The 25572-nt window shown below is 44.8% G+C and overlaps 2 protein-coding genes across 2 annotated transcripts; both read left to right on the top strand.

Annotated features, from left to right (window-relative positions):
• The first annotated feature begins 9349 nt into the window (after positions 1-9349).
• On the top strand, positions 9350-11292 carry LOC123115448 (WAT1-related protein At3g30340). Its single transcript, XM_044536606.1, has 3 exons — positions 9350-9614; positions 9813-9875; positions 10028-11292. The coding sequence occupies exons 1-3, from the start codon at positions 9445-9447 to the stop codon at positions 10839-10841; spliced, it is 1047 nt and encodes a 348-aa protein (XP_044392541.1). The 5' UTR covers positions 9350-9444; the 3' UTR covers positions 10842-11292.
• A 4506-nt stretch (positions 11293-15798) lies between these two features.
• LOC123110130 (disease resistance protein PIK6-NP) lies at positions 15799-22460 on the top strand. The gene is made up of 4 exons (XM_044530578.1): positions 15799-16783; positions 19243-21199; positions 21596-21793; positions 22064-22460. The coding sequence occupies exons 1-4, from the start codon at positions 15954-15956 to the stop codon at positions 22310-22312; spliced, it is 3234 nt and encodes a 1077-aa protein (XP_044386513.1). The 5' UTR covers positions 15799-15953; the 3' UTR covers positions 22313-22460.
• The last annotated feature ends 3112 nt before the right edge of the window (positions 22461-25572 follow it).

Below are 25572 nucleotides of genomic sequence, written 5' to 3'. Positions count from 1 at the left end.
TGAAATGAGGATTTGTGAAACCCTCAGAATCATTTTTGGAAATGACCCAAATAAAAATTGCTCTAAAAGGGTCCAAGAAAATGCTCATGTTGCTCTCTGAAAATATTGGACAGAGATAAAAATCAAACCAATATTTTTAAGAGCCCATAAGTATTTATTTTGGGCATTTGGAATTAATGCATAAATATTTGCATTGGATATATATTTGTTATATATATAATATATGTCCAAAAATTATGCCATTTGTTGAGGAGCTCTGGAATAATACCACTAGTTCCTACAAAAATTTGTATAAGTAAATAAAATGATTTAGTATTTTTATTAAATCAAAACAAATGTCAGAAAATAGAAAAAGAAATAGGAAAAGGGGAACCTACCTAGCGCTTACCTCCCTGTGCAGCCCGTTACTGTGCATCCCAGCAGCAACCCAGCCCGCCTCCTCCTCTGTCTTCTTCCTCGTGCCTACTGGCACTGTGCGTGTCGCGCGCTCACTCGCCCGCGGCCACGTCTCCCGCCACCTCCTGCTTCTCCCTCTCGCCGCCCTGGACGCCCTGGACGACGCCACGCACCGCCTCGTACCCCTCTCACTCTTCCGTGCCCACTCCTCTCCTCTCCCTCGCTCTCTCACGCGACGCCCGAGCGCCACCGTCGCTACCGACCACCGTTGCCGTAGCCACCCCCTCCCCCTCGCCTCTCCGACACGCGCAGGAGCTCCGCCTCCTCGTTCTGAAGATCTCCGCCGAGCCACGGAAGCCGGAGCGCCCTGGAACACCGTCAACATCGTCATCTTCGACCCACGGCCACCGAGATCGCCGGCGACCTTACGTCCTCACCAGCCCCTCCCCGAGCTCGCCGACCGCCTCGTCGAGTCCGCTGTGAGCTTCTGCTCTGTTCCCCTCTCCTCACTCCTCCGTTCTCGCGCCGTAGCCCCCTTTCCCCGCCATGGCCGTAGCTCCTCGCCGCCGTTCATGTCGCCGCCGTCACCCTGGCCACTGCAGCCCGCAACCGAGCGCGTCACCGTGCTCCTGGTGCCACGAGGGTGCCGCAGAGCCCCTCGGGTGGCCTCCCCGTGCCCTCCAGCCCCTCTACCGCTCGAGCCCGAGCTCCGGCCACCGCCGCGAGCTCTGCTCCGGCAAGCTCTGGCCTCCCCGGCTCCTCCCCCCTGCCCTACTGGATGCGCGCGAGCACCAGCTCCTTGGAGATGGTCTCCGCCGCCCGGATGGTCGCCAGAGCGACAATCCCGATCCCTCCGCCGCGTTCGGCCTCGCCGGCGGCTCAACGCCGGCGGGATTAACCGGGTCAACCCCGCTAATTAACGCCCCCCCTGACACTGACATGTGGGGCCCGGCCCTGCTAATTTTTAGTTTAAGATTAGCTTGACAATTAATTAACTCCATTAATTAACCATGACACTGATGTATGGGTCCCACTGGTCAGGTTTGACCTGGACCTGGCCGTTGACTCGCTGACGTCACAGTGACGCAGTGCTGACGCAGTTAATTCTTTTCTGGATTTAAAATTAATTAGGAAATTCCAGAAAATGATTCAAACTTCAAAAAATCATAGAAATTCAACCGTAGCTCAGATTGACATAATTTATATATGAAAAATTATCAGATAAATGCAATCTATCCATCTATACTAGTTTCATGCATGAAAAACCAACTTATACAAGCTGTATATGAGAAAACACTAAAATGGCATATATATATATATATATAAGAGCTTAATTTGGAGTTGCATTGAACCCTTGGTTCAAATGGACTTCATTCAAATTGAATACTAGTTGCATTAGCTCAGACGGCATCACATCTTCATGCCATGTTCATGCATCATATTGTTGCATATGCTTGTGTATTGATTGTTGGCACCGTTCCTTCTCGATAGGTCCTGCTCCGGAGACCGTTCCAGAGTACCTGTCTGTGAAGCAGTGCCTCCCTTGTTGATCTACCAGGCAAGCAAACCCCCTTGTTCATTCCGATACAATCCTACTCTCTCGCTCCTGCTCTCGGTTATTGCATTAGGACAACAATGATTCGTCTGCTACTTTGTGTTGCGGTAGTTGAACCCATTCCTCTGCATGACCTGTCATTGCCACAGTAAATAGTTGAAACCCACTAGCATGTGTAGGAGTTGATTGAAGCCATTGTTGTGTTCCTACCATGCTATGCCTGCTATTGCTTAGAGTTGTGTCAGGTCTGATTCATTGGGAATGAATTGGAGTGTTACGATATGTTCTAATGCTGAGAGTGAAGGGTGTGAACACGATTTGGTAAAGGTAGCGGTGAGAGGCCATGTAGGAGTACATGGTGGGTTGTCTCACTGGAACCGTCCTTAAGCACTGAGTTCTATGTTTGTTGTCCAATGACTCGATACTACCACACATTGGGATCCTTAATTGACTCTCTCGACTTATTAACCAACTTGATCTCTGTCCGGGAGTTGCAACTAGTTTTTGGTGTTTGTAGGTAGTGTTAGTAGTCTACCAAGTGGCACCCGGCCAGGTGGGCTTGGGACAGACTAGGCACAAGTGGCACGGTGTACCAAGCGTAGATCCATCCGGCGAGGTGGGCTTGGGAACCCTGCACACATCATTTGGGGCCGTGAGCGACACCCCGGCCGGATCTCCTTGCGGATGGAACCCGAATAGGCGATAAACCTGCACTAGAGTCTTGTGTGGTTAGTCAGGTCGTGGCCGACACCCTCGCCAGGCTTCCGCTTGAAGGTTGCCGAGATACATGACGTGTACATGGCGGTAAGTGGCGAGAGCGTGTGTGAAAAAGTACACCCCTGCAGGGTTAACATGATCTATTCGAATAGCCGGGTCCGCGGTTATGGACTTCTTGGATGCTTACATGGTACATAGATAACTTGAAGTGGATACTATAAAATGCTCAAGACAAGTGTGAGTGCTATGGATGGCTTTCCCGTAGGGAGACGGGGATGAATCCATAGTAGTGTATTGTGTGGTGATTAGTGGACTCGTGTGCGCCATCTCACCTCAAAGAAGTTTCTCATAGTCGTAGAACAGGATAGCCACTGAGTCAAAGCTGGCTTGCTGCAACTAAACCCCACATTACCCCCTTGATACAAATGCATGTATGATAGGATCTGATGTAAGTCTTGCTGAGTACCTTGTACTCATGTTGCTTTATTTATGTTTTTGTAGCGGAGACTTCGGTCTTACTAGTGTTCTCGTGGACTTCGACAAGTAGCTTGTACCTCAGCTACGATCTTGGTCGGATGTTGTAGATAGTCAGGCTCTTCAGCCTTTTTCATTTGTAGATGTCTGTACTCAGACATGTAATGCTTCCGCTTGTTGCTTGTATGCTCTGTATGATGGGTCTTGTGACCCCTGTTTGCAATAAATGCTATGATGGCTCTTTGAGCCTTATCTATATGAGTTATTGAGTTATGCTGTGATGCCATGCTGTACAGCACATATTTACATATTATGCGTACGTGTAATGTGTATTGCTATGTGTGGGATCTGACTATCTAGTTGTTTATCCTTAGTAGCCTCTCTTACCGGGAAATGTCTCCTAGTGCTTCCACTGAGCCCTGGTAGCTTGCTACTGCTCCGGAACACTTAGGTTGGCCGACATGTGTCCTTCGTTCCTGTGTCTGTCTCTTCGGGGAAATGTCACACGGTGTCTACCGGAGTCCTGTTAGCCTGCTACAGCCCGGTTTACCGGAGTCCTGCTAGCCCAGTTGCTACAGCCCGGATTCACTCGCTGATGACCGACACGTTCGTTGCTGGGTCATGTATGCCTGTCCCTGTAAGTTAGTGCCACTTTGGGTTCACGACTAGCCATGTCAGCCCGGATTCTTTGTCATATGGATGCTAGTGACACTATCATATACGTGTGCCAAAAGGCGCAAACGGTCCCGGGCATGGTAAGGCGACACCCGTGGGAATACCGTCCGTGAGGCCGCAAAGTGATATGAGGTGTTACATGCTAGATCGCTGTGGAATAGAATCGGGGTCCTGACAGAAAGATTATAAAAAAACACAACATGTTGGAGGATCCACGCAAATATAACTTCCACGCTAATATATATACAGTATCAACTATTTGATCAAGTGTGATAATATTCATTGAGGGTTCACAATCACAAAACATGTCCAAGATAGTATATTTGCATGTGAAATTTCTCTTCCTTCCACTAAGCTTTCGTCCATTTTTAGAATGACCAATAATGTTTTTTTTTAAGTTAAATATACTAGCAAAAGGCTTGCGCGTTGCAACAGGAGATAAAAAACCATAAGATCCAATCGCCATGACCATATTTTGCTGCATCAGCAAGATACACTACAACAACAACAACAACAACAACAACAACAACAAAGCCTTTAGTCCCAAACAAGTTGGGGTAGGCTAGAGGTGAAACCCATAAGATCTCGCAACCAACTCATGGCTATGGCACATGGATAGTAAGCTTCCACGCACCCCTGTCCATAGCTAGCTCTTTGTCGATACTCCAATCCTTCAGGTCTCTCTTAACGGACTCATCCCATGTCAAATTCGGTCGACCACGCCCTCTCTTGACATTCTCTGCACGCTTTAGCCGTCCGCTATGCACTGGAGCTTCTGGAGGCCTACGCTGAATATGCCCAACCCATCTCAAACGATGTTGGACAACACTTAATTTCTGAAATCAATAATAATTTCGAAATCATGAGCATTTTTTTAATCTCGTGCACATAGTTGAAATCGTGAACATTTTTCAAATTCGTAAATCTTTTACAAATTTTCAAACATTTTCTAAAATAAATAATATTTATTGAATTCCTAAACATTTTGTACTATTTGCAATCATTTTTCAAAAATTCCGATCATTTTTTCAAACATTTTTCTTGAATCGGCAAACATTTCTAGAATCAACAAAAACTTTTTGGAAATTGTTGGGACCATTTTTTAATTTCATGATCACTTTTTTGATTTAACGAGTATTTTTTCAGATATGCATGATCATTTTTTGAATGAACGACCATTTTATGATTGAATAAACTATTCTGTAAGTCACGAACAATTTTTAAAATTTTAGGATATTTTTCCATTCATGCACATTTTTTGAATTGGCGAAATTTTGTTCAAGTTCATCAACATTTTTTAATACACGAACTTTTTAAAAAACCATGAACACCTTTTGTTTTCCCAAACATTTGTTTAAAAATTGCGAACATTTTTTGAATAAGCCAACATTTTTCTTAAAATCATGAATATTTTTTGAATCAACAAACATTTTATGATTTATTAAACATTTTATTTCAGAATTTTCATTTTTTGTATTTGGATTTTTTTTGAAGTCTGAAAATATTTAAAGTATAAAAAAAGAAAAAGAAAAAGAAAAATGAAAAATAAATTTAAATAGTAGGCCGCACGGATATAGTCCGGCCTAAACGGGCGCGATGCCTCCTCTCCCAGCACGCAGAGCGCAGTATAGGAGGTCCCTACTGCATGGGCTAGCCCAGGCTTGGGATTTCTTGTGTGAAACATTTTTTATCACTTATAGGTGGCATTGGTGGGTAATATTTTGCAACTTTGGGAGCTATTTTCGTGATGTACCGCCAGAAGCAATAGCCCCTTTATTGTTAGATATATAGATTTTAATCCCTAAATCCAATGTAAAGTCACTACTCATCATAAGATAAGCATATGAAATTAATAGCAATGCTAGGATACACAATAACGAAAAAGCAGACAAAATACTCGGGCTATTCTTTATTATAGATACTCTCACCAATGGATACCAACTCTAAAATCACTGGAGCGAGGCAGCGAGTCATTGTGATCGCAACCGGGAAGTGACACAAACGTTGCTAGCAGACGCGACCGACGACATGATCTGAAGCATGTATCGTTGACCCGTAGAAGAACACAACCACACGATCAATGTCAAAAGCGCTTCTACGGGTTCTCATTGACAAGACCGTTTATGCCACTGCAATCGGAGAGGAAGAATCTTGGGGCAATGTGGGAGCAAAACTTGGCAAATAGGCATAGCTATTTGGCACCAGGAATGACAAAAGGATAGAAAACAAATACTACTGTATACTATAACAGTTCATCAAATCCGGGTGCTCCATTAAATTTATAAGAAAAATACTAAATTGTTCTGTGCAATACTCCACTATGTCTTTGGTGCACCAAGGATGGCCTAACCAAAAAATGAAATAAGAAGCTAAGTCCACCTATGTCAGATTAATTAGGTAATCAATCATTCATGTGGATACCGCAAATCGAACAAGAGTTATCACTGACACAAATCGGGACTAGAGGTACATCACGAACCGGGACTAATGATGCCCGCGCCCTAGCCGTTGGAACCGGGACTAATGGTCACATTAGTACCGGGCCGTAATCGAACCGGGACTAATGAGGTTAACCTAAGGTCGTTTTTCTACTAGTATGGGTGACGGGCATGGTCCCTAATGCAGGACACCGGACTACCCCCCCCCCCCCCCCCCCCCCCTCTCTCTCACACACAGTGTGCAGGTCAACAAGGTGGAATGGGAATAGCGAGAGGGGGGGCACTAGTGTTGAAGGGAGTGGACACGGATGCGTTCGCGCCGGCACGTTCCGAACGAACAAACGAACAGGTTGGACTTTCTAATATGGCAACTTAGAGCGCTTTAACATTGTTGTTTTTGATCCGATGGCCGCGAGTAGTTCGCTAGGGAACACCAAAAATCTAACATTCCCCACATGACATTTCTGAAATGTATACATACTACCCCATCCCTTTTTATTTACTCTACGTATTAGCTTTGTCGAAAGTCAAAATTTACAAACTTCCGTCAAGTTTGTACAAAGATATATTATTAACCTATATGCCACCAAATCAATACCATTGGATTTATATTTTAAAATCATGTAGATTTGTTATTGTGAATATTTATACCGTTCTGTTCAAACTTGGTCCAACTTTATTAGTTTGACTTTGGTGAAAGCTAATATCCGGAGTAAATAAAAATGAGAGGAGTACGTGTCACGGTTGCAGTCTCTCTGGTGACCATGCACGGCAGCTTGCTTTAGTCTTGTACACAAGAAACTCTTATAGCTCGGTGTTAACTATAACACCAGGAATATTTTTTGTATGCAAAAAAGAAAGACTGCTGGTTAGATTTGCACCTCCACGAAACTGAGCATAAAGTGCACATTCGGTGAACAGTGTGTCCGATGCTATGCTCCATTCACCTACGATCTCAAACAGTACTGTCGGTGTACTCTGATTCTTTCCTAGATACGTAATCCTACACGGCCAGAAATAAACACAAAAGAGCACTGCCAAGTAAAATTTCTTGTCCATCCATCCATCCATCCCTCCCGTATCGAACTCAAATAGACAAGTAGGATCGAATTAATGCCGGCGTGCAACGCCTTTGCGTTGCTTGACTTGCAAGCCATTCAATCTGTTGTCCAGCACCTGGTACTAGCATCAGTTCCTTGTTTTCTCCATGTCTCTAGAGTAATAGAAATGATAATGATAATATCGTTAGCATCTTCATTTCAAGCATTTCAGTTTCTTAAAAAAATAGTACTTGAGTTTGTGTAGTCTTATTGTATAATGGAATGAATTTCCATGTCTTTATGATGGAGCGTATTGTGTCACACTTTCTCCAGTTATGAATCATACATTTTAAAGCTTGTGCTTTCTGATTCAGTTATACCACAATGAAGATTTTCCTCTTATAGGATAAATAAGTAGTGTGCAATAATCCAATCTGATGTGATGTTTTGCCCTCTTTTGTGACCAGCTCGTATGTTTTAGTGGGTAGACTATGAACAAGTCTGTGTGCGATATCAAGGCTATTCAGTTCTTTAAAAAAAATCAAGGCTATTCAATCTATATTGCTGGGGCAGTTGTAGCATTTGACTGCTGCCTACAGCATAATATTTTATTTTTCATCGTGCTACTACATCGTGCAACTGTGGTTGATGTGTAGAATTATTGCAAGCACTAGCATCATCGGTGCTATTGGCCATGCTTGAGCACAATTAAAAAGGGAAATCAGGTGGGAGATTATAGTGCAGATAGGTTGTGGTTTAACAAAAAGATTGAACTACTAATGATTGTGCTAGTACTCTCTCTGCATGGGTTTACAAGGCTCATTTTGATTTGTCCAACTAAGTCAAACTTCTCTAAATTTGACAAAATTTATCGACAATTGTCTTAATTAGGCGTCCCACTAGGAATGATACAGATCGCCTGGCCATGCGCAAAACTTAACAAGAGGTGCTCGATAATCTCATCAGTGGGGCAGCAGACACATGGCAGATAGCCTTAAATCATAAAACCCTAATACATATAGGTCATGCCTCAAAACAAGCGTTTCTCTTTGTGAAATACATCGTCGTTAATGGAGTTCACTACTCGTTCATTCCAAAACTTAGGATATAATTTGATTCATTGAGGCAAACCTTTGACAAAAGATTCTGCAAATAAAATCTGGTTTGCTTTTTACAAAAAACACAAGCATGGGTCACTACTTAGGAAGAATCTAATGACATCAATTTTATACCATGGTAAGAATATTAATAATGTACGTGTTGGTCAAAGTCTAGTTTTAAGAAAATAAAGGACAGCTTATTTTGAAACCGAGGGTGTGGGTACTTCTTTTGCTTGGAACTACCAAATAATAGTGCATATAAATCTAAATGATTTGCTCCCGCAAAAAAAAAACTTCAGAATATTTGCTTTGACAGATACTCATGATTAAGCATCTAGGCTTAGTGTACTTCACTCGTCCGTTCTCGAATAAAGCTAGCTAGATGCACAAATGCTTCGATTAACTTTTGGGAGATGATAATGTCTCCATTACTTTTGAGAGAAAATATCAAGTGGAGACCAAGTATTTTAATAATTCTGAAATTTCTAAATAAAATCAAGTATGTTGGTATGGCAATGTTCTATAATGGATGTAAATTTTTAAACCAAAATCAAATTCACTACAGATGTGTGAAAAAAACCAATTCAACGATGAATAGTGACAAACATTAAACATCATTATCCGCGCATAGTTTTTCACCTCACAAACGAATGAACTTGAACTTCAGATTTAACTTGTTCATTATAGGATGTTTTTCTTTAGAACTTTCAAACGTGATTTTTACAGTAACTTGGTTTGCACCGTATATTTTCTCTTTCAGATGGTTGGTCTAGACAACAAATGCCACTACGCCACTATGCCAGTCATGGATGGCCCAACTTAACTAATGGCATCTTCCGTCAGTGCACACAACTTAAAGCAAATAGTGTTGTAGTGCTGATTTAACTAATGTGTTAGTGGAGGCTATAAATAGCTCTACCGATCCACAAGCATTCCTGAGTAAATTAATATCACACTCACCATAAAGCTTTTTTCGAAAAGGAAGGCAAAGCCTCCCTCGCCATATAGTTCTTGCTAGTTCACTTGACTGTGTTGATCAAGAGTGCAGGATGGACTGGAAACCAACGGTGATGATGATGGCGGTGGTGATCATGTATGCGGTGTTGAATGTGCTGACGAAGATGGTTTTCAATGAAGGGATGCACACCACTGTCTTCATCGTCCTCCGCCTGCTCGTCGCCGCGCTCTTCCTCTCCCCGATCGCATACTTCAAAGAGAGGTTTGTATCAGCACTAACTGATGTCCTTACGAGTTTAGTTGTATCTCGATTGCTTGGGCCATATATATGCATCACTGATGAAGAAGCATGGGTAACGAAAGATTTTATTTTGACCGTTTTAAAATGAGAAATCGTGGCCACTGATTTCTGTTCTAAAGTTAACTAATTTCTGTATATGGTTTCAATGTATATATGTAGGAAGAGTAGACCTAAGCTGACCATGGAGATATTCGTCTACCTCTTCTTCAGTGCCTTGCTCGGGTAATTAATTAATCTCTTTTGCATAATTATACGTAGTCTTGAGTAGTAGTTAATTTTTAACCCTAATTTCCTTTGCATTGTAATACTGTAAATAACAACTGTTGGCCAGTCATAAATTATTTGTAATTTCATATAGTACATGGCAATTGCAGAGCCTCTCTGATCCAGTGGCTCTTTTTCCTGGGCCTGAGGTACACGACGGCCACGTTCGCGAGCGCCTTCAACAACACGACTCCCATGTTCACCTTCCTCCTCGCACTGGCCTTCAAGGTCGAGAAGATCGATGCCGCCAGCCGCTCCGGTGCAGCCAAGCTCACCGGCACGGCCGTGGGGCTGGCCGGAGCGACGGTGCTGGCACTCTACCATGGCCCGACCCTGGTGGGGGCGCCGTCGGGGGACCACCTAGCCGCCGCTGCCACCCACGGCGGTGCGCGGAGGTGGGCGGTGGGCTCGGTGGCGTTGCTGGGCTTCTCGGCAAGCTGGTCGCTGTGGTTCATCCTGCAGTCCAAGATCGGGACAAAGTACCCGGCGCTCTACTCCGGCACGGCGTGGATGTTCCTGCTCAGCTTCTTCCAGATGGCCGCCGTCGGGGCTGCCACCGAGAAGATGAGCTTGCTGGTCTGGGTTCCCCGCACGGCGCTCCAGGCCGTCACCGTGGTGTTTGCTGGCGTGGGGTCGTCCGGGCTGGGGTTCCTGGCCATGTCATGGTGTGTGGAGCGGCGAGGGCCGGTGTTCACCACGGCCTTCATGCCGCTGATCCAGATCGTCACCGCCGGGATCGATGTCGCCGTCCTCCACGAGCAGCTCCACCTCGGGAGTGTCGTCGGGTCGGCGGTCGTGGTCGTGGGGCTCTACTTGGTCCTGTGGGGAAAGAGCAACGAGGCGAGCATCGGATCCAAACTCCCTCCTCCATCACTTTCCAAGCCCGATTGGGATATACCAGAAGAAACAGAGAATCGTACGTAGTTCAAGGATTGTTCAGAGCGTGTGATCGATGAGCAGCCCGAGCAAGGAGGCAAGGAGATTAATTAAGCACACGGTGCACGATTTTATTTTATTTTACTTTAGTAGGTAGGCTAATGGAAATAATTCACGCTTAATTTTCGACAGAATAAACTCTCTTACACCCATATGATGCTGAATCTCAGCCACCAAATACCCATAAGTAGAATACCGAAGACTATCCCCTTTCAATGCCATGAATGCTTCTGAAGAGTTAGTCTAAACAATAACAGGCCCCTCACAATGCTCATTAGCAAGGGCCATGCCTTGCATTAGAGCATGTAGTTCAGCTTCTAGGGCGTCATTGCAGTTGAAAATACACCGATACGCCGCAAAGATGACGCTGCCGTCACTTCTTTTCAGCACCATCCCCGCTGTTGCTGATCCATCAGCCCCCAAGAAAGCTCCGTCGACAGACAGGGCGGTCAGTCCAGGCGGAGGTCTTGGCCATGGCAACACCGGTGCAGGTGTTTGTGCAGTAGCTGGGTTAGCAACGAAAGTTGACATTTTACCTTTGATTATTTCTTCAGTTGTATACCTTCTGGCTAGCTGTATCGAGGACATGTAACTTTGAAGGTAATCTCCCGTCGTTGCGGTCGTCGGAATTGCCTTAGCGTGTGTGAGATCATTGCGTAGCGACCAGATTCTCCACAAGAGCATGATTGTGTAGTCCCTCATTGCATCATCACAGTTTATCAAGATATTAAGGAGCCAATCCTTCCCGGTGTCCTTCAGCACCTGGTTGTCTGGCAAAGGCCAAACCTGGCGCATTTGAGTCCACAACGATTGCGCATGACCGCATGTGATAAGAGCATGGAAGCTGGACTCCTTCTCTGAACCGCACAACGGGAAAGTGTCCCGAGTAGCAATGTGTCTATACTTCTTGCATGCATTGGTGGCTAAAGCCCCGGACATCACTTAGGAGTCTGTGTGTGATGATTTAACAAGGTTGATGAGATAGTATTGGTGGGGAGTGGAGAATGGCAAGAGGAAGATGGCCTGGCTCAGCTGGGAGAAGATGATCCTACCCAAGGATATGGGGGGCATGGGGTTTAGAGACATGCGTGCCTTCAACCAGGCGTTACTCGCGAAACAGGCTTGGAGATTACTGCACAGCCCGGACAGTCTATGTGCTCGCCTACTACGAGCAAAGTACTACCCAAACGGTAATATTTTGGATACGGTATTCCCGTCCAGCTCTTCTGCAGTCTGGAAAGGAATCACTCATGGCCTGGATCTGTTGAAAAAGGGCTTGATCTGGAGAGTTGGAAATGGCACAATGATTAGAACATGGAGGGATCCATGGATACCCAGGAGGCATGATTTCAAACCAATAACTCCAAAAAGAAACTGCAGATACAATTGGGTGGCTGATTTTTTGGAGGATTCAGGAGCATGGAATATTAACAGGCTTCGGCAGTACTTTTGGGAAATGGACGTCGGTGAAATTTTGAAGATTCGGACTTCGCCTAGAGGGAGGGCAAGATTTTTTGGCATGGTTCCCGGAGAAGAGTGGATGCTTTACGGTTAGAAATGCCTATCGTCTCGCTACTTCAGATGGGCAAGCAGGACTGGGATCTTCTAGTGCAGCTCCTGACGGGCACCGGGCGATTTGGAGGCGTATTTGGAATGCTAACTTGCCCCTGAAGATGAAAATTCGGCACAGTTGATGTGCACGCAGAGGAACAAGTAATAATTGATTGGGGTTCTTGTGAAGTCTTCGTACTGTTAAGTTGTTCCTTTAAAGAAACAGACAAGCTGAACCTTGCCTTCAAAAAAAAAGGAAAATAACTTGTTCCTCGAAGGAAACAAACAAGTTGAAACCTGCTCACCCGCAAAAAAAAAACTGCCTTCAAAAACAAAAATAAAATTAACTTGGAGGATGTGAAGTTGAAAATTCGGCACGACTGATGTGCACACAACGGACAAAGTACTAATTTATGTGGGGACCCTTGTGAATTATTTGTTCCTCGAAAGAAATAGGCAAGTTGAAACTGCCTTCGAAACACAAAAAATGGAAATTAACTAGAGGAAGCAAAGTTTGATAACTCGGCCTGATCGACGTGGACGCAGAGGAACAAGTAATAATTGATGGAGGGAGACCAATGTGAAGTCTTTGTCTTCCTCGAAAGAAATATCTAACACAAGATGTACCTCACTCAAAAAAAAACAAGGTGTACCAGCCTTGGGAAACAATAACGTGCAAGCTATATCTGCCCTGTTTTAGAAAATATAGTTGTACCTGCCCTGAAAAAACAAAAAAAAAACAATTTGTGGATATTTAAAAAGAGATGTGACCGGCTGGAGACCATTATGAAGTGTTCGACTTGTTTCCCGAAAGAAAGAGACAAATTGAAGATTGCCTTAAAAAATTGGGAATTAATTTGGAGGATGCAAGCTTTGAAAATTTCCACACCATTGATGTGGACTAAGAGGGGGTGGGGGGGGGGGGGGGGGGGGGGGGGGGGTGGGGGGGGGGGGTCGGTTGGGGGGTGACCCTTGTTAAGTCTTCGTTTTGCTTAGCTGCTCCTTGAAAGATATAGACAAGTTGAAACCTGCCTTCAAGCAAATGGAAATTAAGTTGGAGCATACAATGTTTGAAAATTTGGCACGATTGATGTGCACATAGAGGAACAAGTAATAATTGATTTTGTGTGTGTGTGGGGGGGGGGGGGGGGGGGGGGCAGTTGTGAAGTCTTTGTCTTGCTCAGTTGTTCCTTGAAAGAAACAGACAAGTTGAAGCATCCTTCAAACAACAAAAATGGAAATTCACTTGGAGGGTGCCATGTTTGAAAATTCGACATGATTGATTTGTGCACAGAGGAAATAATAATAATTAATGGTGTAACCCATGTGAAGTCTTTGTCTTATTCTGTTGAAAGATATAGACAAGTTTAAACCTGCCATCAAAAAACAAAAACAAAATTAACTTGGAGGAGGCATTGCAATATCGTTTGTGCTCACTTTTATCAATTGCTACCTTTGCAACTTTGCTATTTTTATTTATTCAGATTATAAAAATATATTCCTACCATCCATATTACACTTTTATCACTATCTCTTCGTCGAACTAGTGCACCTATACAAACTACCATTGTATTTGGTGTGTTGGGGACACAAGAGACTTTTTGTTATTTGGTTGCAGGGTTGTTTGAGAGACCATCTTCATCCTACGCCTCCCACGGATTTTTAAACCTTAGGTCATCCACTTGAGGGAAATTGCTACTGTCCTACAAACCTCTGCGCTTGGAGGCCCAACACGAGTCTACAAGAACAAGTTGTGTAGTAGATATCATCACACTGGTCGTGGGCGGATTGTGCGGCTTGGATGCGGGCAGGCAACCATGGCCGTTCGGGCAGCATAGTTGCAGGTATTAGTGGACCGGGGTGGCGACTGGGGAGTTGAAGCACCGGGGTACATCACCTACCCAGTCCTGCTTTGGTCGACGGTGACGGCGTCCGTGGACGTCGTGTTCCTCCTTGCAGGCTCTATCGTGGTGCTTCTACTCCCTCCATCTTACTCCGGGTGAAAACTTGATCTTCAGATCAGACGGTGGCGACGTTCGTGCTCGTGCCCTTTCTGGAGGCACCGTCTTGGAGTCCTCGGTTCGGCGTGTCCGTCGCACATCCTCCCGGACGATCGCTCCTTGTGGTGGTGGTCTCCGTCGGCTCTTAGCGTATCCTTTTTGCTTATCTTTTTGATGCCTTGTGTCGTTGAGGTTGTGTGTCGGTGCCCGGTATTCATGTATCTTGCCTTGGGTCTGTGTGGCGTGCGTTTATATTGAATGCTTCAATGTTGTGGTTGTGTTTTATAATATAAAGCGGGACAAAACCCTTTTTCAGATATGTGTGCACAGAAGAATAAGTAATAATTGATGGGAAGACCCACACGAAATAATGGTCTTGCTCCTCGAAAGAAATATCTAACATCAAAGTTATACCTGTCTCGTAAAATAAAAAGCGCAAGTTGTATCTGCCTCAAGAAACAATAACGCACAAATTTTTTTTTAACACAGTACAGACACAAATGTGTGTACATACACATCGACACTCACCTTATAAACGCACGCAAGCACATCCTATATCCCTATGAGCACTTTCAAAAGACAGAGTCAACACATCATCTTGAGATTGACAAAATCGCCACAGACGCATTTGTAGTCGATGGGACCTATCCTTCCACTGAAGGCACATCACGAGAAGACTTGAAATAAATTTAGAAAAATGTGAGAACCAATGTCAAGTTTAGGTCTTGAACCCTGGTGGACTGAGAATATCACTGTCCCCCTAACAATCCAATCACCGGTCGGTTCGCCAATGACATGCAAACTGTACCTGCCATGTTCTAAAAATATAGTTGTACCTGCCAAAAAAAACATAACTTGCGCACATTTAAAAAGATGATGTGACCGGCTGGAGAAATGGTGCTATCGGCTACCACCATAAAAAACTGCCCTTCAGACACAAATGCTCATACATATGCACATACGCTCACCATAAAAACGCATGCGAGCACACCTTTATATCCCTATAAGCACTTTCGAGAGACTGAACCGGCACATCATCTTAAGATTGAAGAAGTCGCCACATATGCCTTCATAGTCGACGGGATGTACTCACATCGCCGAAAGGTTTGAAATAAATCAAGAAAAATTGAGCACCAATGTCAAGTCTGCGCTTTGAACCCGATGGGCTGAGAACAATAATTATCCTCCTAACCATCCAATCACTGGTGGGTTCGCCAATAACATGCAAACTGTACCTGCCCTGTTCTAAAAATATGGTTGTACGTGCCCAAAAAACAAAAATACAACTTGTGCATATTTAAAAGATGATGTGACCGGCTGGAGAAATGGTGCTATCGGCTACCACCATATATGTATAGGTAACTCATAAGTAGAGGTGAAGGTTTCTCCCAGCCGGTGCTCACTGCCGTACCACAGCAGCATTTATATTTTTTAGAAAAGGAGGGGCTCCCGGCCTCTGCATTACCACAGCAGCATGGTGCAGTAGAATCACATTCCACAAGAAAACTTAGCGACAAGGCCAGATCCATCCATCTAATACTTCTGATACATGGCAATCGTCAGTGGGGCGATGGATGTCCTCCTCCCTAAGCTGGCTGAGCTGCTTAGCGATGAGTTCAAGCTACACAAGGGGCTCAAGGAGGAGATTGCATCCCTCAGCCGCGAGCTGGAGAGCATGCAGGCGGCGCTGGTGAAGATATCGGAGGTGCCGGTCGGCCAGCTCGACGGGCAGGTCAAGGTGTGGTCGACCGAGGTGAGGGAGATATCCTACGACATCGAGGACAGCATCGACACCTTCACAGTCCGTTTTGGGGCTGTCCAAGAGCCCCCCGAGCCGCTTGGCTTGATCAAGGGGTTCATGGACAGGGTGAGAAGCCTGTGGGCCACGGCGTTGACCCGCCGCCAGATCGCCGGCGAGATCCAGCGCATCAAAGGAGAAGTGGAGGAGGTCAGCCAACGGCGCAAGAGGTACAAGCTCGACGACGATCTTGTCAGCAGGCCGTCTGCTGCGACTACCATTGATCCTCGTCTGCCGGCCCTGTACGAGGATGTGTCCAGGCTTGTTGGCATGGAAAGGCCAACAGGAGATCTAGTCAAGTGGTTGAAGGAGGGAGAGGGCGCATCAAAGCGGCAGCTCAAGGTGCTGTCCATCGTCGGAGTCGGTGGCCTGGGCAAGACGACCCTAGCCAACACGGTGTTCCACATGCTGCAAGGGCAGTTCCAGTGCCGGGCTTTTGTCTCGGTGTCCCTTGCACCGGATATAAACAAGATATTTCGCAGCATAATTCGCCAGGTGAGTGGAGAAGATTGCGCCAGCGGTGAAGATTGGGATGTGAAGGAACTTGTGGATCATATCCGAAATTTTCTCAAGGACAAGAGGTGCGTGCGTGCATTTCCTTTTCAAAACAAGTACTCCCTTCGTTTCAAAAAGTTTGTCGCTCAAATGAATGTATCTAGCTAGCACTAAGTTAGTACTAGATACATTCATTAGAGCGACGTGGCTTTTGGGACGGTGGGAGTATGTTGTTGATTAATGTTGTGTACCATATAAGCTGCCTGTTGCTATCAAAGTAGAGATTACTCCGCCAACGACATTTTCTTAACGCGGCACAATCGAAGTCGCTTACATACATGAGCATATACACTCACCCTTACAAACACACACACGCACACCCTACTCTTGTAAGCATCTCTGAGAGACTAAGCCGACATAGCATCTTGAGATTAACAAATAGTCATCATAGTCACATCATAGTCGACGGAAACGTCTCCTCCCACTGAACGAACATCACCAAAAAGCCTAAAATAAATCCAAAAAAATGTGATTATCAATGTCAAGTCTAGAAAGTTTCCACCGAGTAGGCACTAGAAACTAAAGCTCCTAAGGAATTGCTCTCAACTCCTATACGGAAGCCATATCATTTGTTTGCGATAAAGATTTGCGCGGTCGACTAGACATAGGCTTGGTAGAAGTCTATCTGTACGCATCCATTCGTCATGGAGTATGCATACAACCCAGCTGTATTTACATAGCGTATTGATTCAATGCTTATATTTTCATATTGTATATTAATGTACCAGAAATAAAAATAAAATTATGTTAACTAAATTTTTGAAAAAAATCTAGAATAATTCGGAGATTTCCAAAAATCAGAATAATACTATTGGTGACTAAATAATAATTTCAGTGGTTATTTCAACATAATTATGTCAGTGACTATTTTAAAGAAAACTTAAAAATACATTTCAAAATCCAAGCATTTTCAACTAACATTTTCACAACTATTTCATAAACTCAGATTTAAAAGCAATTTCATTGACATTCACAACTATTTCACAAACCGCAAATTTCTAAACTATCCCAACAATTTTAAAAATGATTTAGATATTTTACAAATTTCAACCTAAAAAATTTCACATATTTCTTATGTGAACCAAAATCACTTCATATTTCACATATCACAAATATGAAAGAAAATCACTTTCTTGGACAAAAATGAACCAAAGTAACTTTCATATTTCACATATCACAAAAATCACTTGCACAAATCAAAAACCAAATCCCAAAGATCTGTTCATCATATCAGTTTGCTTTAATTTGAGTAATTTCCCTTCTATAACAGTGATATTCAGAAACATTCACATAATATCATTATCATGTTCACAAATCATTCAGAAATACAACGGATTGCTAGAATAAATTCACTAATATTTCATCAAAGATCACAAAGGTATTACATTGTTCCATTCCTGTAAACTTCAGAAACTGAAACATGCTTTTGCATGCAAATGAAATAAGCTTCACAAAATGAACAAAGATTCAAAGAGTATATCTCAAATGACATGAAATATGACAAGCCAAATATGCCAGCTCACATTTCAGATGCACAACCGAACAAATTTTACATACCATTTAGTAAATTTTACTTTTAAAATATGTGGTTATGAAAATAGAGATTATTCTTCGACTTGGTACGCTTCCATAGGGGCTCCTAAATCCATTATTAGGAAGTAGACACAAGAAACTGAACCTCTGTAGCAATTTCTCTCAACCCTTACAAGCCCAACCTTGTCGATGTTTGTTTGTTGTAAATATTAATGCAGTCAACGAGACGTACCCTTGGTAAATATGAAGTCTATCATATAACAAGAAAGCCTCTATCTTCACAATCTAGTGGCAAAGGCCACTCTTTCGGGACTCTAGATAGACAAGAGTGACGTACTATTTATTTTTATGTGGCGTAATGCAAGTTCACTATCACCATGTCTGGTTCTCTATATGCCATCTGGAGCAATCGCTCTCGCCTCCCCAAGTTTGGTTCATGTCAGATGTCAATGTCACTCCAGAACGGAGAAGAGGTGAGATGGCATGAATGAGAGGAGGTGGTGCCCATGAAAGGTTAACAGAAAGAAGAAAGAGGTCACTATCCAGAAGTCAGTGGTGTTATCCCTCTGTTTGAAATGAAAAAATAGAAGGAAAAAAGGAAACTTCGGAGGGGGAGAAGAGTTGGAGGCGGTAGTGGAACCAAATGTGTGATGATGGCGTCCAAATAAGAACAAAAGTTACCCACCTCTTTTAATATAACTACATTTCTATTTGATATGTTCCATTATAATATAATTAGTTGAATTTCCTTACATGGGTGTTATTGCATTTTTTGCAAACTGGCCACACGCACCATATAAAATCATGCACTTTGCCAATGATAGTTGTTAAAAGAAGTCTCAGTAGCATCAAAAAAATTATTGAGACAAAATTTATTTACTTTCGGCCCTACTTCCAATTTTGGTTATAAGCTAATGACTGTTTATTGTACACTTTGCAAAATCATATATAGGTACTTAATTATAATTGATGATATATGGGACCAAAATGTGTGGACAATTCTGAAAGTTGCTTTGATCAAGAGCAATTGTGGTAGTAGAATAATTACCACTACTCGGAAAGTTGGTGTTGCCGAATCTTGTTGCTCTGATTTCAATGGTAGAGTGTATCACCTAGCACCTCTCTCCCATGGGAACTCAAAAAAATTATTCTACAAGAGAATATTTAATTGTGAAGATGAATACCCCAATGAGTTGAAAGAAGTATCTGAGAAAATACTGAAAAAATGTGATGGCTTACCATTGGCTATCATAACTATAGATAGTTTATTGGCTAGTAAACCGACAAAAACAAATGAGCTATGGTACAATGTGCTCAATTCCATTGGGTCTGGACATGAAAATGGTCCTAGTGTGGAGAACATGAGAGGGATATTATCTCTTAGCTATCGTGATCTACCTCCTCACTTGAAAACTTGCTTGTTGTACCTAAGCATATTTCCGGAGGATCATATGATTAATAGAGATAAACTGATATGGAGATGGATTGCAGAAGATTTTATTCATGATAAGCAAAGGGGGAACTTATATAAACAAGGAGAAAACTACTTCAATGAGTTGATTAATCGGAATATGCTTCAGCCTGTTGATATTGACACTCATGGTAGTGCAAAAACATGTCGTGTACATGATATGGTACTTGATTTCATCACCTCGTTATCAGCCGAGGAAAATTTTGTTACTATACTAGGAGGTCAGCAGCCATTGTCTACAGGGAACAAGATCCGCCGATTATCAGTCCAAAAGAACAATGGAGAGCACAATATGCTTGATAAATCCATGGACTTATCCCATGTAAGGCTACTTTTTGTCTTGAGGTCTGCTATTGACATGATTCCATCACTTTTGAGCTTCCAGGTTCTACGTGTGCTGGATCTCGAAGAATGCCAACATTTGGATAGTTGTTATTTGAAGGACATCACAAATTTGCTGCATTTGAGGTATCTGGGACTAGGACGCACATATATTACTGAGCTTCCAAAAGAAATTGGGAATTTACAGTACTTGCAGACACTGGACCTGAGGGAAACAAAAATACATGAGTTGCCATCAACAGTTGTTCAGCTGAGACAACTGGTACGCTTATATGTTTCCATAGGCACTAGAGTGCCCGTGGGAATAGGAAATATGAAAGCACTAGAAGAGTTGTCAAAAATTAACATCTCTGAGTCTCCAAACTTTGTGAAAGAGTTAGGTTCTCTGACTGAACTAAGAGTGCTTGAAATTTGGGCCAATGCATGGGACAGCAGCTACGAGAAACCTTTTATGGAATCTATAAGCAGCCTCCACAAAATCCAAATTATGTCTGTTTTTGCTTCTGGCGTGTCGCTGGATTTCACGTCAGAAGGTTGGGTCCCTAAATGTCTAGAAACCTTCTGGGCGTGGGATAGCCCATTCTCTGTTCTGCCCAGGTGGATTAACTGCTCTCTCCAGAACTTGTCCATCAGACTCAACAAAATACAACAGGAGCATGTTCAAATCCTTGGGGGTTTGCCTGCACTTCATTTTCTTGAACTGCTAGTGATTGGTCACCCAGAAGAAAAACTGATCATTGGTCGTGACAACACATTCAAGTGTTTAAGTGAATTCGCATTTGAATGTAAAGCAGCAGGGCTGGTATTTGCACAAGGAGCTCTGCAGGGACTTCAAAGGCTCAGGTTTGATTTTGGAGTGCGGGAAACAAAAGATCTGTATGGTGATTTTGACTTTGGATTGGAGAATCTGCATTCAATTAAGCGTGTCCGCGTTGATATTGATTGTGATGGTGCCTGGGTTTCGGAGGTGGAAGCTCTGGAGACTCTGATCAAGAAGACCACCAATTTGTATGCCCCTATTCTAAATATAAGCAGACGTCTTGAAGAAGACATGCTAAAACATGAAGACATTGGACTGGCAAACAAAAAGCAAGAGGTATATATTGTTTCTTTTATTCGCATATATATGTACTTGATTAACTTTTGGTTGATTATGCGTATTTGTTTGAAGTTAAATTGGATGCTTTGTGCCTTATCAATATTGAGCTGGCCTTCCAGTTAATGATGTTTATTTTAGAATATGCACGTGCTAATATTTCATCGAATAATTCGCTCACATTGGTATTATAGACTATATATGTTTCATTGTGTCAATGCATTGATCTACTCAAGCAGTTGACATTATTACTTACTTTTATTTATTTATTTTCAAACTTACATGAAGCAATGAAATAATAATGTCTACTTTGTTATAGTTAATGAGCTTCAAGTCAAGGTTTAATGCCTTATTAACCCCCCTATGTGGTTGTGTCCCCATTTCTTATGCAAGTAGAATTGGCCTGCCAAGGATGGGCCTTGGGGTGGAAATGGTGGTAGGGCTCGCGACATCAAGGTGGCACCGCAACGCCTCGAAAGTGTGACGATTCGCAGTGGTTCAGTTGTTGATTCACTCGCTTTCTCTTTCAAGGACGGAAATGGGCAGCACCACACTGCAGGCCCGTGGGGAAGTGATGGCGGGAGCGGCAACACGGTGGGTTTAGCCAAATAAAATCTCTGTCTCTGTTTGGCTCGGTTAATCCTTGTTGTTAATTACGTACTACTCCCTCCGTTCCTAAATACTTGCCTTTCTAGTGATTTCAACAAATGACTACATGCGAAGCAAAACGAATGAATCTACACTCTAAAATATGTCTATATACATCCGTATGTGGTAGTCATTTAAAATTCCTAAAAAGACAAATATTTGAAACACACGGAGGGAGTATTTTGTTAACTCATTATATTCTTCTCTTAATCACAGATTAAGCTTGGTCCTGCAGAGTTTGTGACTCAAGTTTCGGGAACATTCGGTTCGTTTGGTGCGTTGTCCAATGTTTTGACGTCACTCACTTTGGTCACTAGCTGCGGCAGCTACGGGCCTTTTGGAAAAAGACAAGGAAGCCCTTTCAAAACGACGATGCAGAGTAATAGCAGCATTGTGGGCTTCTTTGGTAGGGCTGGCCAATTTGTTGACGCAATTGGTGTTTATGTGCTTCCATTCCCAGTCTAGCTTCGGCTGGGTACGGTGGCTTCCGAAAGATTTCACAGAGGCCCGGAGCTAATCTTTCCGTTACTATAGCAAATAACCAAGTGGCTCCTGCACATGCGCGGGCAACATTTTTAAATTTGGTATAGACTATAGAAAACTTATCATCTCACAATCATTTTTGTTTGAAGAGTAAGATTTTTTTTTTATGTTAGCCGTTACATTCTTAGATTTACTGGCTTGAGGCATTTTTCGTCCCTCCACGTTAACACTCATCTCCAAACTGTTACTCACCGTTAGATCAAAATATTAAGGGGTAGTACTCTGCGCCAGCGCACCGGCCCAAGTTTGGGCCGGTCGCATCATAGCCATCCGATCTGGCTAACTATATCCCGTTGGATACCCCAGTCATCTTTCTTCTTTTGTTCGTCAACGCATGAAGAAAAAAAAACACCTCATCTCCCGTGCCTCTCGTGCGACGCCGGCCAGCGCGTTCTCTGACGAGACAGCAACTCCGCCGCCTCGCCCCCTCGCGATGCCGCTTGTCGTAGCCCCCCATCACCACGTCCCCTATGCAGCACGCAGCCCCCGCCTCCCTTCCCCATGGCATGCCGTCGTTACATCGGACGACCGTGGGTGCAGCGTCTCCCCTCGACGCCGGTTTCCACCCGCACGCATCTGCAGCCCGTCGGCCGGCTAGCTCCGCGGCAACCTCCCGCAAAGCATCTCGTATTGCCAATGCCGTGCATGGATGTAGCAAAAACATCCGCAAATGGTAGCAAAACCTGAAGATAGTTGCAGCAAAAAAAACATCGCCGATGCAGCAAAAAACACCATTGCCGCCGTCGAGGTATGTAGCAGAAAACAACAACAAATCGGAACAAAAAACAACAAAGGTTCTCGCCGGATCCAGCAATTTTTTTGTCGGTTGTAGCAAAACAAAAATGTTGGCGCCAAACCCTAAACACTAGCTCCACCCCTCTCTCTCGTTGCACCTTGCTCGCTCTCTACGCTCGCACGACAGAAGAAGGAGGAAGAAGAGAATCGGAGGAGATAGTGGACACAGGAGATTTCCGGCGCACGAACGCCCTCTTCCTTTTCCTCGAGCACGAACTCGACCTTGTCGCCCTGTTACAACGCCATCGCGCGGTCTTATACCCTGAGCCAGCGCACCGGGCATGCACCCATGCCTCCACTCGCCTCCCCTCCCCCCCCCCCCCCCCTCCCCGATTGTGCCCGCACTCTCCTTGCTCTTACCCCCGTGTTGCGCTCCGACGCCCGCGACTCGCGGTGAGCTCCAATGGATCGCGCCCGATCGGGCCGCACGGCTCGCCAACAGAACGCACACGCACGGTGTAGCCGCACACGGATACCCCCGTGCACCACACGCACGAACACACGCACACCTACGCCGCGGACCCGGCGCGCCCGACACAATCAGCTCGTACCCATACACGCGCTGGTCGTGCCCGACGCGTCGCCACGGCTTATTTGCCCTACAGTTCGCCCCCTAAGCCACGGCTCTGAGGAGCCCATCGTCCTCGACGCTACCGTCCGCCAGCAGCACACACTCCGCCGCTGGCTCCTTGCGCAGCCATGGGCACTCCCTCTTGAAGTGGCCGCGCTCGCCGCACTTGTAGCAGTGCCCGCGCCTGTTGCCGCCATTGCCCGAAACCACGCTTCGCCCGTCGTCATCGTCCCGAGCCCCGCCATGCTGCCGCTCCCGCGCCGTCACTGCACCGCCGTGTACATGAGCTGGCCGTCAGCTCGCTCGCCGCCCGCCTACCCGCATTGCCGTAGCCGCTCGTCAAAAGCCTTCAGCCAACCCAGGGCCTCCTCGAACGCCATGGTGGAGACGTCACAGAACTGCTCGATTCCGGCCACCGCCGCATATAGAAGGTCCGACACGGAGTCGAGCAGCTTCTTCACCAATGTTGTATCTTCCAGCGTCGATCCAAGCCCCGCAAAGCACGCCACCATGCCACCGAGCTTGCCGGCGAACCCATCCAGCGTGTCATCCTCCTCCATGCGCAGTAGCTCGAACTCGCCGCGGGGAGTGCCCAGCCGCGCCGCCCGCACGCGATCTGCGTCGACGAACCGCGCCTTCAGGCTGGCCCAGACCACCGACGCCATCTTCTTGGACGCCACCTGTAACAGCAGGTCCTCTACGAGCGCCCGAGCAGGTAAGCCCGAGTCGGCTTGTCCTTCTTTGCGATCACTGCCGCCGCCGCGTCCTCCGGCACCACCACCGCCTCCCACAGCCCAGCCGCGTCGAGATTTTCCTTGACTTTGATTGCCCACGCGGTGTAGTTCTCACTTGTGATCATCGGCACTGGTTGTGGCAGCGAGCTTCCCGATCCGCCAACGTACGGGACGAGGGACATCTCCGGCGAGCTCTTCTCTCCATGTGGCTCTGATGCCAAATGTTGGCGCTGAACCCTAAACCCTAGCTCTACCTCTCTCTCTCGTTGCACCTTGCTCGATCTCTACGCTCAAATGACAGAAGAAGGAGGAAGAAGAGGATCGGAGGAGACAGTGGATACAGGAGATTTCCGGCGCACTAACGCCCTCTTCCTTTTCCTCGAGCACGAACTCGACCTTGTCGCCCTGTTCCAACGCCACCACGCGGTCTTATACCCCCGACCCCGACACAACACCATGGCACGTCTCCGTCGTATCTATAATTTTTGATTGTTTCATGCCAATACTATATAACTTTCACATACTTTTGGCAACTTTTTATATGATTTATTTGGACTAACTTACTTATCCAGTGCCCAGTGCCAGTTCCTGTTTTTTGCACGTTTTTGTATCGTAGAAAATCCATATCAAGTGAAGTCCAAACGTGATGAAAATCTACGGAGAATTATTTTGGAATATTTGTGAATTTTAGGAGGTGGAATCAACATAAACGGAGGCCCGAGGCCATCACAACCCACCAGGGCGCACCACCAGGCCCAGGCGTGCCCTGGTGTATCATGTCCTCCTCGAATGTCGGTTGGAGCTATACTTCGGGCACAAGGAAGCTTATATCCGGAAAAAATCATGTAAAAAGATTAGCACAAACCGGAGTTATGGATCTCTGGAAATTTAAGAAACCGTGAAGGGCCATATCTGGGGAGTGATACGTCTCCAATGTATCTATAATTTTTTATGTATTCATGCCATGTTTACAATATTTTTTACATGATTTTGGTATGATTTGATTAGAACTAACCCGGGATGACGCCGTTTTCAGCAGAACTATCGTGGTGTTCTTTTTGTGCAGAAATAAAAGTTCTCGG

Source organism: Triticum aestivum, chromosome 5B (genome assembly GCF_018294505.1).
Source record: "Triticum aestivum cultivar Chinese Spring chromosome 5B, IWGSC CS RefSeq v2.1, whole genome shotgun sequence".
Classification (NCBI taxonomy): Eukaryota; Viridiplantae; Streptophyta; class Magnoliopsida; order Poales; family Poaceae; genus Triticum; species Triticum aestivum.
This window is presented reverse-complemented; position numbering and strand designations above follow the sequence as displayed.

Excerpts from the sequence above, each read along its gene's own strand:
- LOC123110130 (XM_044530578.1), top strand. The coding sequence starts at position 15,954 with ATGGCAATCGTCAGTGGGGCGATGGATGTCCTCCTCCCTAAGCTGGCT. Across the intron at positions 16,784-19,242 it reads AATTTTCTCAAGGACAAGAG|GTACTTAATTATAATTGATG; the intron begins GTGCGTGCGTGC and ends AATCATATATAG. Across the intron at positions 21,200-21,595 it reads TGGCAAACAAAAAGCAAGAG|AATTGGCCTGCCAAGGATGG; the intron begins GTATATATTGTT and ends TTATGCAAGTAG.
- LOC123115448 (XM_044536606.1), top strand. The coding sequence starts at position 9,445 with ATGGACTGGAAACCAACGGTGATGATGATGGCGGTGGTGATCATGTAT. Across the intron at positions 9,615-9,812 it reads ATCGCATACTTCAAAGAGAG|GAAGAGTAGACCTAAGCTGA; the intron begins GTTTGTATCAGC and ends GTATATATGTAG. Across the intron at positions 9,876-10,027 it reads TTCTTCAGTGCCTTGCTCGG|AGCCTCTCTGATCCAGTGGC; the intron begins GTAATTAATTAA and ends TGGCAATTGCAG.